At 37.1% G+C, this 20,227-nt stretch overlaps 1 protein-coding gene across 7 annotated transcripts in view; it reads left to right on the top strand.

Moving 5' to 3' along the window:
• Positions 1-1,454: 1,454 nt before the first annotated feature.
• Positions 1,455-20,227, top strand: part of LOC107007242 (exportin-4) — a 77,398-nt gene continuing 58,625 nt past the window's right edge. For 5 of the 7 annotated variants that reach the window (XR_003575401.1, XR_003575402.1, XM_027913311.1 and 2 more), the window contains exons 1-4: positions 1,455-1,613; positions 1,701-1,792; positions 10,342-10,429; positions 14,935-15,043. Coding sequence is in view for 5 of the 7 variants with exons in the window: in XM_027913311.1 (XP_027769112.1) it covers positions 1,709-1,792; positions 10,342-10,429; positions 14,935-15,043 (281 nt within the window). In the remaining 2 variants the exon portion in view is untranslated. Of the gene's footprint in view, positions 1,614-1,700; positions 1,793-7,013; positions 8,426-10,341; positions 10,430-14,934; positions 15,044-20,227 lie in introns of those variants that run through there. The other 2 variants (XM_027913309.1, XM_027913310.1) reach the window with 2 other exon arrangements.

Genomic DNA, 20,227 nt, shown 5'->3' with positions numbered 1-20,227 from the left:
TAGCCATTTTATTTATGAAGTGTTCATTAATAAGTTTGCAATTGGTTCCAAGTATCTTTTTTAAAAAATGAAGTATTACTAATTCAGATTGAAAATGTATATACTATATAATAATTTTTTAAAGTGTTATATCATATTAAGAAAAGTTACGAATATTAAAATTTTAATAAATGGACTTATATAATTTATAACATGTTAATTATAAATATTATATAATAAGAATAACAATAAAATAATCAAAAAGAAAAATAAAGAGTACAAATAGTAATTCTTCAATTATCTCTACAAATGATGAATAGAGAGTGAAATAGAGAACGAATGAAGAAAACATTCTTTGCTAGCATATGATCATAGATTTTCAAATATTCTTGGCAAATATTATTTGGGTTAAAATTTTATCATGTGTTTGGTCATAATATTTGGGAAATATATTTTATTTTTTTAGAAAAATATGATTTATACCTATAAGTTGTAAAAATATCAAAACTAACCATAAGTTTGTATTACAAGTCAATTGGATCTCTGTTACAACAATAACAATAGTGTCCATGACACTAGAGCAATGTGGTAATTTAGAGTGAGTGCAACAAGCATCGTTTTACATATCGTGAAGTAGACAAAATACATAACTTTGTTATCTTGAACTGATTGTTCATCATTTTCATTAATAACCGTATCATCATATAACATTCCTTATATATATATATATATATATATTTCATCACTGCTTTGAAATTAACGTAAAAAATTACGTAATACAACTTAAACAACAACTATAGAGGGTGTTTTTGTAAAAATTAAAAGTTTAGGGTAAAATTTCAATTTTTAAAAGATTCTAAATAATGAGATTTGACTCAAATACTAGAAAAAACTAATATTTGAAAATTTGGGATATTTGCCAAAAATATTTGCCAAATAATGACAAAGTATATGAAAAAACACTATTTGCCAAGTTTTTCCCCAAATATTATTTGGCATATCTATGGCCAAACGGGTTTTTATTTCCAAGATATTCATAATTGATAAATACAATCTTTAAAATCAATTATGATTAAATAAAAATAATAAATTTTATAAAATTTTAAAAAATATCATATTAAATAAAATGAAAAAGTCGATAGACTCCTTATTCTTTGAAAATAATTTATTGTGATTGAAAACATTCTCTTCTACTGTATTTATAATTTTAGATAATTGAGGTTATTCATTAAAATATCAATAGTATATAGAATTTATAATTATGCATAATTTTGTCCAAATAATTTGTACTGTCTCTATTTCAAAAAGAATGTCCCTATTTTCTTTTTAGTTTATTTCAAAAAAATGTCTCTATTTTTTTTTTAAACTCTATTCCAAATTAAATTAGACCAACATTTTTAAAACGACGGTGTATATCAATAAAATATCCAACACGGGTAGTAATTATAATAAAGGAATGAATGGCTTTTACCTTAATTCTTCTTTATTTATACTATGAAAATCCCCTTTAATTGACTTCCCCATTTTTGTATCGCCCGTTTCCATAATTTCCAAATATCCGCGCGCTTCCAAAACCCTCACTGTTTCCGGCGATTTCGTCTCTCTCTATCTCTCTTCTGCAGACATTGGTCACGGTATGCCAAGTGTCTCTGAAGACAGAAATCATCGTCTATGTTTTCTATATCCACACATTCATTTTGATATTTGTTTGTTTGATTCAGGAGGGAAGATGCATCAGAATAGTGGAGCTGCAGATTTGGCTCAGCTTCAAGCCACCATGCAAGCAGTCGAATTAGCCTGCAGTTCAATTCAGGTCAAATTCATCTCGCTTTCATAATAAAAGTATAATTAACTTCATGTCCTCCAATTTTGATTTCTAAGAAAGAAACTGGATACTAATAGTTGCTAAAGAAAGAAAAACAAACACACCCAAACAGAAAAGTATTGATGTGCAAGTATATTAACAATTGGAAATTAGCTCCACGTTTGGTCCTAGGTCATCAGGCCATCAACCCAGGTTTGTCCAATCATGGATACCTTTTTCTTAGTTGTCATGCATTTTGGAGTCGGCTCCTCAAGCCATTTCTAATCATGCTGCAATCCATTACCTCCTGCCACTTCACTTCTTTGCTTCTAATTCTAATATCATCTCTTCTCAGCTATTTTGATTCATTTCTTTACCAATTGTTTCCTTTAAGTTCAAACACGTGAAAACAACCAAATCAAATGATCCAAACACAGTGTTTGGGGAAGCGTGAAGCGGATTAAAGCAATAAGGCCCCACACTTTAAGCGATGAAGCATAGAAGGCTCGCATCGCTTCGCTTCATCACACTCGCTTTACTGAACACTGAATACACATGCTCTGAGGTTCAACTTCTAGAAAAGGACTTCTGGATGGAAAGTTCAGAGCGGGTGCTAAAAATTTGGGTTGTGCTGTGTTCAATTGAACTATTAAATTTATGTTAGTTTAGTCATACTTACCTGAATAATTGATAGTTGTGGTATTGGATGTTGTATAATTTTGAAGGTCTAATTAAATTGAGTAAGAGCACAGTTTTTTTTTTTTTTAAACTGGTAACATTGTATTCCTCAGTATTAAGGGCTATGCTGGCCACCTCGAAAAGTGTTAGTTTTACATAGAAGGACCAACAAAAAACAGGACTACTTACAAAGCTCCTATGAAATCCACTAGTTGAATTTCTTCTTCTATGTTAATTTCTTTACACCAAAAACCTAAAGTGGTAATTACTTTCCACTTAATCTTCTTTATAGTGCATTCTTTCCCTACAAAAATTCTCTGATTTCTCTCCTTCCAAATGCTCCACCAGATACAAGCAGGTATTGTTCTCCACCACCTCCTCTAGCTTTTACTACCTCCCCTTTTGACCCAGCAACTTAGTAGGTCTGCTGTATGTTCTGGCATAATCCAATTTAGACTCATTATATTGGTAAATAGAGCCCATACTTGTGTTGTTACTTTGCAGTAGAGAAACATATGATTGTTAGTTTCTAGGGCCTCTTTACAAGGATAACATCTTGAGGTAATAATTTTTCCCCTCTTTTGAAGTTTATCATGTGTCAGGCAAGCTTTCCTAGTTACCAACCACGTGAAACACTTCACCTTAGTAGGGGCTACACTCTTCCATATAGCACTCCATGGCCCTGATTTCTTCCCCCCAATTGTGGCTAGATCCCTTCTATACATTCTGTTCACAAAGAATTGACCGTGAGTATGATGCCTCCATAACAATTTATCTGTTTCCAGATTTGTGCCAGGAAAATCTCCAATGAAAGCTAGCATATCCGTTACCCACTCTATTTCCCAATCATTAAGAAATCTCTTAAAGAGCAAATTCCATCCTTGTGGGGACCAAACCTCTTGTATTTTGCTGTCAGGATTCAGGCAAATGGAAAACAACGCAGGGAATAAACTTTCCAAGGACCCTTGACCAGTCCAGTCTTCCTTCCAGAACAGAGCCTTATTTCCTCGACCAACCTTTATCCTTACATTGTCTTTGAAAGCCAGCCATAGGTTTCTTATAGTCCTCCATACTCCCACACCATATGTTTTTGTCACTTCCCCCGAACACCATTGATCTTCCTGACAATACTTGTGTTGAATGAGTTCCTTCCATAAAGCTTGATCTTCCAAATTGTATCTCCACAATCATTTGGTGAGTAAGTTGTTGTTATGTACCTTTAGATTTCTTACTCCCAAACCCCCATATCTTCTGCACTGTTGAACAGCCATCCATTTAACTAAGTTGTAGCTCTTCTCAATCTTGTTACCTTGCCAAAGAAAGTTTCTCCTCAATGAGTCTATATATATGACTACCTTGTCGGGAATCGGATAAAGTGACATCACATATGTTGGCAAAGAGTCTAAAACAGAATTAATCAAAGTGACTCTTCCCCCAAGGATAGATATATTGAGATTTCCAAAGTGCCAGTCTCCCCTCTGATTTTTCTAGTACATCATCCCAGATGCTAATTGGTTTATGCTTAGCACTCAATGGCATACCTAGATAAACGGTAGGCAACCTCTCTATCTTGCACATCAATATATTAGCCAAAGCTTGAATCTGTTGGACCTCTTTAATAGGAAAAATGCTACTTTTCCTCCAATGCACCTTAAGTCCAGAGCATGCCTCAAAAATTACCAGAATAATTCTGACGTGACAGAGTTGTTCCTGCTCTGCTTCACAAAAAATTATTATGTCATCCGCATACAGTAAATGAGTCATATCCATCACCTCATTACTCCTGTTTTTGATTCTGAAACCCCTAATCCAGTTGTTTAGAGAAGCTCTCCTCATCAAACTGTCCTACCCTTCCATGGCAATGATAAACAGGAAAGGGGACAAAGGGTCTCCTTGTCTAAGTCCTCTTTCCGCAGGAAAAAAACCTACAGGTTCTCCATTAACCAAAATGGAGAACCTGGTGGTTTTAATACAAAACTCAATATATTTGAGCCATGTGGGGCCAAAACCCATTTTCCTAGGAGTGTTGATCAGGAAGTCCCAATTAAGATGGTCATAGGCTTTTTCAATATCTAGTTTGCACATTACCCTGGCACATCTCCTCTAATCCTAGTATCAGTACATTCACTAGCAATTAAAGCAACATCCATTATTTGTCTCCCTTTAATGAAAGCCATTTGATTTTTGTTGACTAGCTTGTCTATCACCTTCTTCAGCCTTTCTGCCAACACTTCGACAATTATTTTACAAAACCCCAGTAATGAGACTGATTGGTCTGAAGTCTCTTAGATCATTTGCCCCCACCTTCTTAGGAATTAGAGCCACAAAGGTAACATTGAAACTCTTCTCAAAACTTTGGTGACAGTGAAAGTGTTGGAAGGTTTGCATCAGATCTTCCTTTATAGTTTTGCAGAATGCCTGAAAGAAGGCCATGGTATAACCATCAGGCCGAGGTGCTTTGTCACAAGCACACAATCTTATCCCTTCTAGCACCTCATTCTCACTGAATTCTCTAGATAACCAGCTCTTCTTCTCCATTGTTATCCTGTGTACGTTAAGAATATTTAGTGAGGGTCTCCGGTTTTCTACCTCCTTATACATATGGTGGTAAAAATCCACAATAGAGTTCTTGATTTCCGCCGGCTCAAAAGGTAACTCTCCATTAATCTGTAATGACTCAATGGTGTTGATTCTCTTGTGAGCTGTTGCCATTCTGTGGAAAAACTTTGTATATTTATCGCCATTCTTGATCCACTGAATTCTGGACCTCTGTCTCCAAAAAATTTCTTCATTTTTTGCCACCTCCTCGTATTCCATGCCCAAGTGTACCTTTAGAAGCTGTTCATCACCAGTAAGAGATCTAGTCTCTTGAGTAACTTCCATGTCCCTTATCTGACTCAAAATTTGCTCCTTCCTTGCCTTCCAGTTCCCCCTATTCTCTCTGCTCCATTCCTTCAGTTTTTTTTAAGCAACCTCAACTTAGTAGCTAGTTTGTAGTCCGGTCTTCTTAGCACTTCAAAGGAGCTCCACCATTCATGAACTTTACTTTTGAAACCCTCTACATTAAGCCACCACTTTTCAAACTTGAAATAAGATCTTCTGAAGGCCTTATCCCCACAAGTTAAGACAATGGGATTATGGTCAGACCCCAAGCTAGGCAGAGTACATTGCCTAATTTGAAGGAACATTTCATCCCATGGGAACGAGTATAAAAATCTGTCAATCCTGGAGGCATTCCTATGATTTGCCCCTCCTCTCCAAGTGTATGAGCCCCCAAATAAAGGAGGGTCAATCAACTCCAATTCGTTGATACAACTGGACAGATCTATCATGGCTCTAGAAAGCCTGATACAGTTGGTTTTCTCCGAAGGAAATCTAGTAGTATTGAAATCCCCACATACTACCCAAGGCCCTTCACAAAGACTCTTCATAGCTCCTAATTCTTCCCACAACTCCATCCTTTCATTTCTATCACAAGATGCATAGACTGCTGTGAGAAACCAAGTTAGTTCTTGATTAACTCCACATAATTTACAAGTAATTGATTGGTTTCCATATTCCACCATCTCTCCTTTCCATGATCTTTAGTCCCACATAACTAAAATTCCACCCTTGCCGCCAATCGCTTCAAGCCATATTCTTCCTATCCACCTATTCCCTCCTAATTGTTGTATATAATCCCCCACTGCCCCATTTAGCTTTGTCTCCATCAAAACTATAATATCTATCCCCTCCTGTTGTATTCTGCTTTTCACCAAATTCCTTTTATTCTCCATGTTTAAACCCCTAACATTCCATGATAGAATTTTTAAATTCATTGTAACTGGGTGGCATAATTTCTCCCCCTGCTTCTAGATTCACTCTTGGGTTCTCCACACTTGAACTTCACATCGAAGATCAGATTTTTGAGCTCTTTAGGGATTATCTGATTGTCTTTATGTTCTGTAGCACTCGAGGCTAAGGAGCCTTCCTTTTCCTTTCTTTGATCAATTTTTAATAGAAGGGTCAAAGCTTTGTCAGAACAACCATCAAATGACATTCCAAACATTTGGCTGAGTCGGAGGATATTGTCTTGTACCCATTGGTTCGTTCTCCCCTCTGCCTCTTTGCTGCATTCAGTGGCATCACAATTGAGAGGTGTCGGATGACTAAGAGGAATTAATTGTTGAGAATTCCCCTGTATCACCTCTTCCTTAGTTTTAGCACATGTCTCCCTTATTTTCGACATAATCGACTTTGAATGACGCTTCTCTGTATCGTCCAGCTGGCTTCTTGACACGTCACTCCACATACTCTATTCTATGATAGAGTATTTAGGGCTTCTGTAGTAGCAGGCCAAATGTTTATATCTTTAATAAAAGGCTCAACAACCTTTGTTGGGCTTTTATTTAAATGGGTTGGCTGGCCCAAATAATTTGATTGGGGTTTCACTTGACTTGCCGCAGTGGGGCCCCTGTATGCATGTCTCATCACATCCACAAGATCATTTCCCTCTCTGCTTAGCCCAATTCTCTGTGAAGTCAACATCTGCTTAATGGCATCAACAACTTTTTCTACATGGCTGCTGGACCCCACAAAACACCTTAAATGCATATGATTACCCACAGGATCCTTTCTCTCTCCCCTTTGCCCTGAAACCTGGGAAGTCAACATTTGCTTTATGGAGTTGGCAGCTTTATCCTTTTCCTTATCTAGCCTAGGACTGACTTCTTGGCTTTCAAGCTCAACCACCTCAGATCTGCGAAATCTTGCTGGAGCTTCAACCCAAACTGGAAGGGAAAAAATCAAACCACCATCTTGAATTTCAACTTCCCTGGGAATATTTTCAATGGTACCTTTCACTTTGATTCGAGCCCATCGCAGATGGTTTTTTATCGTGGTTTCTTCTTCTGTCGCAAGCCATCCCCCACATTTATCTCCTATGTGTTTCATAATATTTTCAGACCATAGTTGGAGAGGTAGACCAAGTACTCGAATCCAAAACCAGTGAAAGGTGGTGTGGGCTGGATAAGCCCCAGATGTCGGAGACCACCAGTCAAGTTCAAGTTGTTTGCCCTGTCTCTTCCAATTACCAAGAAGAATGTGTTGTGCATCTTTCCTCGACTGGAATTCGAACAGAAATTGAATGCCGTTCATGTCGAAAACCTGAATAATGTGAACTCCTTTCCAAGTTTGTTGGATCCACCTTCTCTTGTTGGGATCTCGTTGCAATCTGGAAAGCTACCTACTAGGCATCTCTGTAAAAGATCTTTTCCATCATGATGTGAAGAAGCTGTCATAATGCCTTGTACCTTGGAAATAGTTGGTTCCTGCACCATCCATCTGTTCTGTTCTTGTACAGGGCATCCTTGTAGCTGCCTTCTCCCCTCTTTGAAGAATGATTCATCTCCCCTACTGCTGGAGTACCAGCTTGCATCAAAGACCTCCTACTAATGAAGTTTTCAATCCGGCTGACAAGTCCCAACCACCCCTCATTGTCCTTGTTTTCTGGGATAATAATAATAGACCTCATTTGGCCATTGACCGTAATGATCGACAAAAAACGACGAAACTTGTTGGACTTAAAAGAGCAAAATATATTAGTTGAGACATCTCTGCCTCTCCATGTCTTAAACATTTTACCCCTAATTTCTGATGCTTGTCACAACCTTCTGCATAGCCAACCCAGAGCCCCTTTGCTCAAAGTCATCCTCCTGGGGTAGTGCCTAGAGTTTTCCACCCATTCAAACCATGTGTCAGAATACATTATAGTCTCTGTAATGTCAAAAGATTTCCCACCTAGTCTAAAGTAAATACGATTTTCCATGGTGAAAAAAAGGCTTTCGAAGAAAAGAAGGATAGGGAAAGATTCCGGTGGTTAAGGACCACCGAAAAAGGGATCAGAGACCCTGAAGGGGCCTTTTAAAAGGAAGTCTCGAAAAAAGTGCCTGGGAGCATCTCATGAAACTTTTTTTCTTCATACGAGTAAGAGTTCAGTTTAACACTCTATAACCTGCAATGGAAGTATGTTTCACTTGTTCGTTATGATTTGGAAGAGTTTCACTGCATTAACCATTTTATTAATCCCAATTTGTTGGTATGAATGACCTGGAAAGCCTTTTTATCTCTCCTGCTGCCTCTGTTGAGTGGTTCAATTGTTAACTATTTGGCTTTATGCTCTGATAATCCATCCAATTCTATTCCCTTTTGTTGCTGATAGGTTCTGAATTCTTGTTTCTACGAAATTTACCTGATAATTGTTCTGAAATTTGGTTAATCCTCATAATCATATTTATATTAAGATCAAATCACAAATACAGACATCTGGATATGTTTGAGAACATAATATTTTCTTTCTCCTTTTAGTACATAATCTTGTTCGTGTTAATACGTTTAAGACCTTAGAAATGACGTGAGATTATTGAATTGGTTTACCTTGTTACTATCTGAAACAACCTCTGTACCTCCATGAGGCAGTGGTAAGGTCTGCATATACCCTACCCTTCCAAATCCCACTTACTGGGATTTCACTGCGTATGTTGTTGGTGTACCTTCTTACTGGCCATTTGGCGTTGAGCTTTTGTTCTAACAAGTGTCCTGGACAGTTTTGTAAATAACTCTCTTTCTCCCAATTTATATGGTACTCTTTCCATTTTTAGGACGTATACAACGCCATTCTATTAATAGTATTGTCTCTATATATAGAACTTTCACAGCTTTCTAGAATTCAGCTTCATTTGACTATTCAGGTTTTAAACTACAACATTGATGTGATATTTTCTACGTCCATTAACTTTCAACCATTATTTTAATATTTTCTTCCACTACTACAAATTTGATATATAAGTCAAGTTAATATCTCAAAGTTGTTTCAAGTCAAACAACAATTATAACGTAGGGCGAATGAGGCTTTTTTCTCCCCTTTTCAATCATCGTGGTAATATTCCGTATACCACATTACAGGTTCCTTTACATATGCACAAAATTATGTGTCAGCATATGCGTATCTTGAAATTCTTATATTAAAAGTATTAATGATTTGAAATTTTTATGTGTGGACCAGATATAGAGTTTGGTTCCTCAAAAGATTACTATGCTGTAGAGGTTATTTATCTAGCTCATAACAATTAGTATAGGATGCTGACTAATTGGTTTCCTGTGGATTCATGCCTTAAACATTTTCTCTGCAACTTCTTGTTAGTGGCCATTTAACTTGGATTCTAAGTCTCGGGGAAAAACTTGTAGAACCTTATTTTATTGGGGAAATTATATAAAATGTCAGCCCATGAAGTTCATTTATCATCTTTTTAGCGCCAATGTATAAAAATTACATAAAATGACCATTAGGTCATATCCCCCCCCCCCCTCTTCTTCTGTGTTTGCTTGTTCTTCTTCATCATCTTTGTCTTACTCCTCCTTCATCATCTTTTTCTTTTGCTGGTTTGTTAATCTTCTTTGTTCCTTTTTATAAAAAATTAAACATGCTGAAAACATGAATTGTTTTGAACAAATTATATATCTGAAGAGTCGAAACATAGAGAAGATTTCAGATCTCACTTTTGGGACTGTTTATAGATGATTTGAATTGATCGAGATTGAATAGTCAATGTATACATCATGTATAATCAGTGTATATTTGATGTATAGTCAAATTATATTCAACATTTTGAGTGTATTTTAATGTATAATCAATGTATAGTTCATGTATAGTTAAGCTATATTGCATAGTTGGTGTATACTTTCTATGACTTTTGACAAACTATATTGTATAGTCAGTGTATAGTCAATGTATACTTCCTATGCCTTTTGAATATTTTTTTATGTAAATAAAACATGACTATAATTATTCTAAGCTAATTATTTTATTGTATACATTTAAAATTAGCACTTTAAATTGGCAGATGCACATGAATCCAGCAGCAGCTGAGGAAACCATTTTGTCACTAAGCCAGTCTCCTCAACCATACCATGCATGCAAATATATTCTGGGTAAGTCCTTGTAATCATCCTCTTCATAGCTCTCTAAAATTTTCAAAGTTCAGACTCACTATCACCATTGCACTGTTTCAAGAAACAAATAAAGGCGAGCATATGAAGTGATTATTCTTTTTGTAGTGTAAAATTACTCTTTTATAGTTATATTGTTGCCTGATGGATGAGTAAGTTTGCTTTCCTTGTGTCTATGAGAAACAAAGTTGCTAAATTCGATGAGCTTCCATAATTGTAGAACAAGCTATATGATGTCATAATGTCAGCCGATGGCATATGCAGGATTTTACATAAGCGGTATCATTTTTTAAAATGAGAAACAATAAAGAAATAATGTAAAACCTTTGTAAAAAAGAACAAAATATAAATAAAACACAATTTACGTCTACTACTATACCTTTCCTATATATATATTTTAAAAATATTATAACATTTTCTCAATGAGTTCTTCTTTTTAATGTTATCTAAAACAACCTCATTAAATAATAGTACTAAATGTTTTTGTACAAAGTACCAAATAACTACTAAAGCTATTTCCAATGAAAATGGACTTAAGACTCGGAGCAAGTACTTTTGAGTAACTTGTAGTAGCAAGTTGGAACTCATTGGATTAGGTGGCTCTTAGTAGGGATGTGGCTTTCTTTTTCAGTGTCAAAAAAAGAAGAATGTCATTAACAAAGCATCAAACAGATGACAGTTTCAAAAAAAAAAAAAAAGAAGCATCAAGCAGATGCACAGATTACAAAACAAAGAAATATCAGCTCCCAAAAAGGCAAGAAAAGCTATCTAAACAGCTAATAACAGAGATCTATGGAGCTGATAAATTCTAGGTAAAAATCGACACCAAGTACAGGAGAGAGTTAACCCAACCAAAAATGAGTAATCAAACATCTTGCTTTAAAGGTAGAGATGGGAGTTGGGGTGCCATCAAAACATCTTCGTTCCTTTCCGTCCATAAGCACCACAAAATATATGCTGGAACCAAAGACCAGATCCGCTTGATGGACTTCCCAACTTTCCAAGAACTCCAACACACAAAGTCCTCTCTCAATGATCTTGGCATGACCCAAGTGAGTCCAAAAAGTGAGAAGAACATGTTCCATAGGCCTATTGCAACTATGCAACGAAGGAACAAGTGATTAATAGATTCTGAGTTGCACAAGCACATGTAGCATCTGTTGACTATCTAGAATTTCCTCTTCGTGAGATTATTCTGTGTTAAGCAAGAGTCTTTTAGAGTAATCCAACTGAAACAAATAACTTTAGGTGGCAACTTAGTTCTGCAGATTAATTTTCATGGCCATTGATCAATTAAGGTTTTCTTGGAGCTTTGTTGAAGGTAGCATGTTTAACTGAGTAGGATCCGTCCCTGCTATGTCTCCAAATAAGTTTGTCCCTGCGTTGACTGTTGATTGCCCTAGTCTGAATGGTGGCCATAAGGCTAAAAACCTCTTCCAACTCCCAGTTATAAAATTTCTCCTTACTATCAGGATCCACACATTGTCTTCCCTGTACTGTGAGATGGTTGAGTCTGAATGAGATGCAATCTGGAAATACTTGGAAAAACATTCATTAGAGGAGTGTCTCTTAGCCAAGTCGTCTGCAACAGAAATGAGCCGTTTCGAAATTGTTTTAGGCAAGCAGCCTATGACGCCTCTAGATGTTGCCAAATCTAAAAATCAGGGAAAGTGTCCAGCAGCGTACAGGGTTGCAAGGGACAGACTTGAAATGTTATCAGAAGCACAGGATAGCTTGCGCAAGGCTCAGCGACGCATGAAGAAGTATGCTGATCAACATCGTCGCTCAGTTGAGTTCAATGTGGGTGACAAAGTGTTACTGAAACTTACTCCACAAATCTGGAAACAGATTGTAAGTAAGACTGGACATCGGGGTTTGATTCCTAAATATGATGGTCCATTCGAAGTGGTGAAACGAGTGGGCGAAGTTGCTTATAGATTGAAGTTGCCTGAAAGTTTGAAAATTCATCCAGTTCCCTGCTTGAGGTGTGTTGTTGCAATGGCCTGTGGATTCTTTCAAGGGTAATTCTTTCATCATCTGCATCTGACTGCCCCACTCCTGATATTTGCTTTACGGGTTCTGTTTGTGATAGAACACTGAATCTATTAGAAGCTGGGTTGGATTTTTTAACCTGCCAAATAGTTTTAAGTTTAAAGAGTTTGGCCTCATTTAAAACTTTAGCTTTTCCCCTCTTACCATTTGGGCCTGTTTGGTAATAAATCTGATCAGCTTCTAGGCCCACTTGTAGTTGATTCTGCACTGGCACTCCCAGTAACATTATTAGATTCTTTGACTTTTGCCCTTTTGTCCACTGGGCAATCCAGGTTGTCCCTTTTTGAAGTAAAGCTGTCCTCTTTTGAATTAAAGCTGTCCCTTTGTGTCTCTTCATATGATACGAGATTCGAGGTGCCAACTTCTTCCTTTGACTTCCCTTTCTCGAGAATAGTGGCTTTTCCGTCGAGACGAACGACCGTATGCAGATCCTCTACGACTGTGAGATCGAAACCCCAATCTTCTTTGAGCAACTCTATGGATCTCGGCATTATCTTCATGTTCTTCTCCACACAGATTCGAGCGCATAACATGTTTTCTGTGTTTCGTATCTTCATCAACTCCAACATAGCCTCCACACTTATCTCCGATAAATTTAAAGGTTTCTGAAGACCATCTTTTGCTTATATCATTAAGCCCCCTATATTCCAACTGATAATTTTTTGCTTTCATTCCGAGAAAGCCTTGTGGAACCTGCCCCTGCTTGACCCTTCTCCATTCTCATAATTAATTTTGCACGGTAACTTTTTGACCATAATATCACCCTTTTCCTTTGATCTTCTCTTCTGTTGCTCTTTCCCCTTTGATTTCTGCAACTGTAACTTCCTCTTTTGTTCCATTCGCAGTATCATATAGAAGATTTTGTGCTCAAACCCCACTGAATTGACCCCAAAGGCTTTACAAGCTGTGGTCATCACTATCTTGGTTCAATGAGAGGTTTCGAGAACTGTCAGGTGTGAAATAACCTGTTCCTCCAAGCTGTCATCGGACCAGGGTAGTGACAAAGTGTCGCTACTAATTGGGGAAGAGAAACCTGAATCTTGAGAACACCCAATAGAGAAATCAGAGTGGATAGGAGGAAGAGAGAGAAGAGGTAGAGGTCGCAAGCATTCAGCTTCGTCGTCTGCGTCTCCCTCGCACTCCCCAAGAGAATCAATTTGTGTTTGGGAAGCCAACAATGGCTATTGAGACAATTTAGCATTTGATTGTCGTCCCGAAAGCTAAGTGTCGCTGCCAGTATATGGCAGAGTCAGAATGATGGCAAGACCCAACTGGAAAATAGAATTACATAGGAAAGGTCAGATAGATGGCACGACCCTATTGAAAGGAGAAATAATATGTATAGGGTCAGAATGATGGCATGACCGTACTAAAATAGAGAAATTATATAGGTAGGGTAAGAATGACGGCACAATCCTATTCAAATTAGATTTGAAGAGCCATAGGAAAGAAGAAAAGGACTGCAAATCAAATTTGAGGAGTCACCAAAAAGATACCTGGTGCTATGCAACTCAGATATGAGAAAGTAGTTTTAAAAATTCACGGTAGTAGGCAAATTAAATATGAAAAGTAGTCTGGAAAGATGCATGGTGCTGCCGCAAATCAGATTTGAAAATATTTTCTCATAGTGTGTGTATATACATATATATATTCTCACTTACTGATTTGCTCATGATGAAATCTATACACAGGTACCAATTTCAAAATATATGACATTAACCCAAAAAGCAAACCAATACCCAATCAATCTATACTTCTCGGTCATATATGTAGTTAAAGCACTCAACATACGGTATCAAATCTGGTGTGACACCCACACTCACAGCCATGTTGTATCAACAGTCAACACGGTTGCAACAAAGATTTCGTAGAGACCGCGTGATCAACATAGCTTGGTAGTAGTGACTTAGAAACTTCGGACACCATGGGATGAGACCAACAAATTATGGGGCTTGGTTGGAAAGTATCCCATGACGTAAATGTTGACATCCAAAAAGGGAATATGAAAGAACATTGGGATAATTTTAGCCCATCAATGATTTGGTAAATATATATAGCCACCCATTCACATGTTATATTCTAATCTTTTTTTTTACTAGAAAAATAGTTTAAATAATCTTGCTTGATTAAAAAAAATGGTCTAATGTTAAAAACATATTCCAAGGAGCTACCTATAAAAATATCTAAAATTCTGTGACATAAATCTACGTTGCTCGTCTAATTATTATTGTTAAATACCAGAGTTTGCGACTTCTCTAACCACATACGCGTTACACAATATATTTTCTTTCTTAAGAATGAAATTCACCATATACATGATTTTCAAAAGTTGATTAGAAATTTTGGCCTCCTGGTAGCTAAAAATTTCCAGAATAATGTTCCCTATTTACAGAATAATGTTCTATTTATCATTAATGTTACTTTTTCTTTACCAGAAAATTCTCAGTTGGCAAATGCTAGGTTCCAGGCTGCTGGAGCAATTCGAGATGCAGCTTTAAGGGAATGGGTATTCCTTGAGATTGATGACAAGAGAGGGTTAATAAGGTATGCTGTTGCTTAAATGATGTTTCTTGAGAAGATCGATCATGTATAATAGTTGGAATCAATTAGGGAAATATTGTAATTATGTATTCTTGATTACTTCCCAGTTTGGAATATAGTTGTACCATGTATGTACTAATTAAATACCCTATAGCTTGGGAGAAATTTAAGACATTCCTTCACTTTTTCAGTTTTTTTTACATGGTTAATTTCTCACACGATTTTAGAGCTAGATTAGGGAAGTTGTTGTACATTACTAATGACTTTCCGGGAGAAATAAAGATGGTTGCCTTGCAATTTTCCATTCATTGTCAATCTGTTTTGATGATCTTCTATTTTTGTGATTGCTATGATAAAGCACCACCAGGTCAGACATTCTCTGGCGAGCAAACACCAATCATCCTCGCTGAAAAGGGAGCCGTCATGCTAGGTAGAGGAAAAGATCTCTAGTGAGATCTGTCTAGCGTGTGGTGCATGTGGCTTTGTTCTGGCCAACTCTTGACTTAGAACTTTAGTCCTTGAGCCCATCCCTATTTTTGATGATATAGATCACCATCTTGGGTTTCAGTTAGCTTCAGTCTAATTAGTCTAATTTGTCTGACCATTCTCAATTTTTAGAAACTTCCCAGGGCTGTTCTGTGTTGGCTACTTGGACCTTTTCGACATGACTCAATATGGGCTACCTAGTCTTCCTATTGCCGGTGATGATCCTCTGCCAGAGGAAGTCATTGATGACAGAAGTTTTTTATGGGTGCAAGCAAATGTCCTTAAACTAAACAAATTAGTTGATGCTGCCTTCGAAGGATGCAATAAGACTGCTTTTGAACTTTTTTTGAAAATTGATCAAAAGAGGGAATTCTTCAGGCAAAATATGGAGAAATACAAGAATGACAATAATTCCATAACATCCCAAAGGAGGTGAGGAATTTGGCTTTTAATATGAATTTTAAAGTCGGAGAACCGAGAAGCAGGGGGAGAATGACAACTTCTAGTGGTCAATGATTAAAGTTGTGACATGGAATGTTGGGGGGCAAGTACCTAGAATAAAAGAAGATCACTTAGGAGTCTTCTTCAACAGTAGGGTGCAAATATTTACGTCCTAGTGGAACTATAATTGACAGGAGTAGATACACAATTGATCAAACAACTGTGGTTTAACAAATGGCTGGGAGAATTACATCTAGAGGCTGTGAGGAGAAGCGCGGGTGTAACAGTGTCATGGGACAAGAGAATGTGGAAAGGTGAACTGGTGGAGGCTTCTGGGCTAGTAATCACATGCAGATTTGAAGGCATTAATATGAACGTAGTTGGTTCCTAAGTTCAACTTATGCTGACTGGAACGAAGTTATCAGAAGGGAATTGTTGAGGGATTTAACCAATCTAAAGAACAATTACACATGTCCTTGGGTGTTTTGTGGGGATTTCAATGTGACAAGATAGCACAAAGGAAGATCAATTGGACAGAGTTTAACAAGGGCTATGTCTCAAGATAGATGCTGTCAGAAGAAACTTCCTCTGGCAAGGCAACTGTGATACCAGGAAGATACATTTGGTCAAATGGTAGTCAGTGATCTCCAGCAAAAACTATGGTAGTATGGGAATCAAGAACCTGATAACTCAGAACCCTAGTCTTTTGATGAAATAGTTATGGAGGTTTGCCTCAAATGAACAATCTCTCTTGAAAAAGATAATTAGTCAAAAGTATGAAATGGATGGGGAATGGACAACCAAGTCAGTCACTACACCTTATGGAGTCGGTCTATAGAGGTTTATCAGAAATTTGGGGGCAAAACTCATGAGTCAGTGCAGTCATCAAGTGGGCAATGGTTTGAAAACATCTTTCTAGTCAGACAACTGGTTAGGTCAACGTCCACTAAAGCAACTTTTCCCGATTATCTTCAGCCTGAATCAACTACAAGATACCACGGTAGGAGAAGTCTGGGATGCTCATGGTTGGAATATAAGCTTCAGAAGACACCTTAATGATTGGAAGATAGATAACTTGGCAGAAATCTACAACACTCTCAAGCTATTCAAAGGCCCCTTCTCTTTGGAAGACAATCTTACATGGAAGTCTGATAAACAAGAGAGATCTTCGGTCAAGTCAGCTTACAAAGAATTTAACCATTCTAACAACCAGATTAATTGTTGGCCATGGAAACTAATTTGGAAAGTCAAAATTCCTCACAAAGTGGCTTGTTTCATTTGGCTCATGGCCAGGAAAACAGTCCTATCTCATGAAGGACTTAAGAAAAGGGGCTTCCACTTATGCTCTAAATATTATATGTGCAGAGAAGAATCAGAGACAATCAACCATCTTCCTTTACATTGCAAGTAACTAGACAACTTTGGAGGATTTTCCTTAATTTAGAAGAGATCACGTGGGTTATGCGAAGAGATACACTTAAAAGTGTTACAGTGCTGGACGAAATATAGCACTCTGTCAGAACAGGAAGAAAGATGGAAGATTATCCCTGCTTGCATTTGGTGGACAGTTTGGAAAGAGAGAAATCAAAGGCGTTGTGAAGATAATCATAGCTCTATCCAGAAACGGAAGATGAAGTGCCTAGCCCTTTTCTATTTTTGGTGTAAACATGAATATAAGGAAGATATAGAATCTTTTATTGATGTTCTAGGATCTCTGTAAGTAGGCTATAACTTAGTACATCTTCCTATATTTCCTTGTAAGTATGGACAACTGTAGTTTTTATGCAACATATTGTCATGACCCGAGAGCACCCCCAAGTCGGATCACGACGTATTCAACCTTGAAGAGGTCTTATACAAACCCTTATCATTCATTTATCACATAGGCATTAAAAACAATGCGGAATTAAAACTTTTCTCAATATAGTCAATAAGTGGAACCTCATTATAAAACGAAGGAAGTACTAAGTCTCAACATCGCCAACTTCGACACGTCTCAACATCATACAATCACAACCCTTTACATTTAAAAGAAAACTACTAAGAGTCTATTACATGAATTTTACAGAATGCTTCTAAAATAAGTGTTCTCGAATGCTTGATGACATACCAAGACTTGGGAATAGCAAATCCAAGCGCTTCAATCAAAAAGGGGTCCTCTAGTTGCCACAACCTACACTTTGTAGTAAAACATGAAAAAAATCGTGTTTGTACAAATATGCACCAAGTATGATGACCATGCAAAAACATGCAAAAAAGGAGATTTAGTTGAGATATGTGATTTTCATGCTATTTTGGTAAGACATCTTAAGCTAAGTATAAGAGATATAATAGACATGGTCAATTAGTACAAAGATACAAGACATGACCATATTCACCAAGTAACCCATCTCATCTTTTTAGCCCTCCATCTAAGGTTATCCTAAGACCCACCTAAGTAAGACACGAAGTGACCGCCCATACAACCTCTTCATACACACCTACATGTTCCTCAAGACTACCAAATATAAAGACCTTTCCTTTTCAACATAACCCAATAAGTCAACATTCATTACTAGATACATTTAAGGAGACATTCATGCATTCAGGGGACTTCACATAATAGTCATTAAAGACTTGCGAAACTCACTTTAGCACCTTCTAAACCTACTCGTGCCATGTGTAGATAGCATCCCATACTACTACCTACACGTTGTAGAACCTATCAAGTAACTAGAGTGTACATCCCATATGATGGGAATAGACATTAAGCGACATGGACCACACTAGCTAGGTATGAAATCCGGTGTCATAAGACCCCACACCGTGGAAGGTGTTCTACTTGCCAAGGGTAGAACTGGTACAACCCATGTTGGCACATGGTTTAAGGGATATCCAAGGACGTTCATTGGACTCTAGCCTTTTCTGCGGGAAGAGTCACCATCTTAACCATATTTACTCGGTGCTAGCCTTAGTTCCCATAGAGTATTTCATTTACATGTATGTACTAGAGAGGGTACCAACATTAGGTTTACCGACCCATAGTACTTCTACCGAGAAGGGCACCATGCTTAGGTCTACCGATCAAGGTTCATTAAGGATAGCTCATTGACTTTCTTCAAGAAGGTTTCCTACCGTTACGGCCCACCATCTCTAAGTCTATCATTTCATACACGAAAGAGGCACCATCCTAGGGTTACTGCTTCAAGATTTTTCATTCACTTAGGGATATAGACTCATCATGAAGGGGTACCATACTTAGGTCTACCTGTTCAAGACACAACCTACAAGCCTCATTTATCATTCATAGAAGGGCACCATCCTTAGGTCTACTGATTCTAGACATTCATACATTCATTACTCAACAGAAAGATGCCTAAGCCTACCAAGTGAAAAGGTCACATTCAACAACTTTCATACATCAAGGAGAGGCACCTAAGTCTACCAATCAAGATATAATATCACAATATAGAGGTCCTTCACATTCTATCATCAACACACATACCCATTAAGAGAGAGTATACCTTCCATCACAACGCACAACCCTCATGTTGCATACCCATATTTACACCTTAAGGCAACACCTCAATTCACCACATAATGCCTTCAAGGTCATGATCACAATACATAAACAATAAGTAAACCATACAAGAACAATTAAAATATAACAAGAGAATTAGGTGAACCTACGCTTCACCAAAGCCATAATCACCATTACTCAATTCTCCAACAATATCACCATATATAGATATAGATAACAATAGAAATCATTAATACAATCCAATCTAAGCATAATACAATCAGTACACACTCTTAATCATCAAACCCACTTCATAATCCAAATTTAGGAATTTAAGGAAATCATGGGTTCATGGAGTTTTTCACCTTAAAATCATCACTTACCAGTAATATAATCATAATAACCTTTTGAAATCATTTAATGCAAGAAACCATGAGTTTTGAGGAAGAATTGGGGTTTTTAATCACTTTGAAAACATGGAAACCATTTTGAAATTGACTCTAGGGTAAAGCTGGCCCTAGATAAAGAGTCACCATACCTTTTTATTATGAATGCCGAAGAAATTTGGTGAAGACGTCCTTGAATTTGAAACCCTAGCTTTCCTCCTCCTCTTCTTGCTCAAGTATGGGAAAAATATCGAGAGAGAAAACTTTAGATGTTTTGATTTTGTGTATTTGAAAATAATGAGTTAAAGGAAGGTTTTAAGACTTTAAAACTATATATATATATATATATATATATATATATATATATATACCCTT

The sequence above is a fragment of the Solanum pennellii genome, chromosome 12 (genome assembly GCF_001406875.1).
Source record: "Solanum pennellii chromosome 12, SPENNV200".
NCBI lineage: Eukaryota > Viridiplantae > Streptophyta > Magnoliopsida > Solanales > Solanaceae > Solanum > Solanum pennellii.
This window is presented reverse-complemented; position numbering and strand designations above follow the sequence as displayed.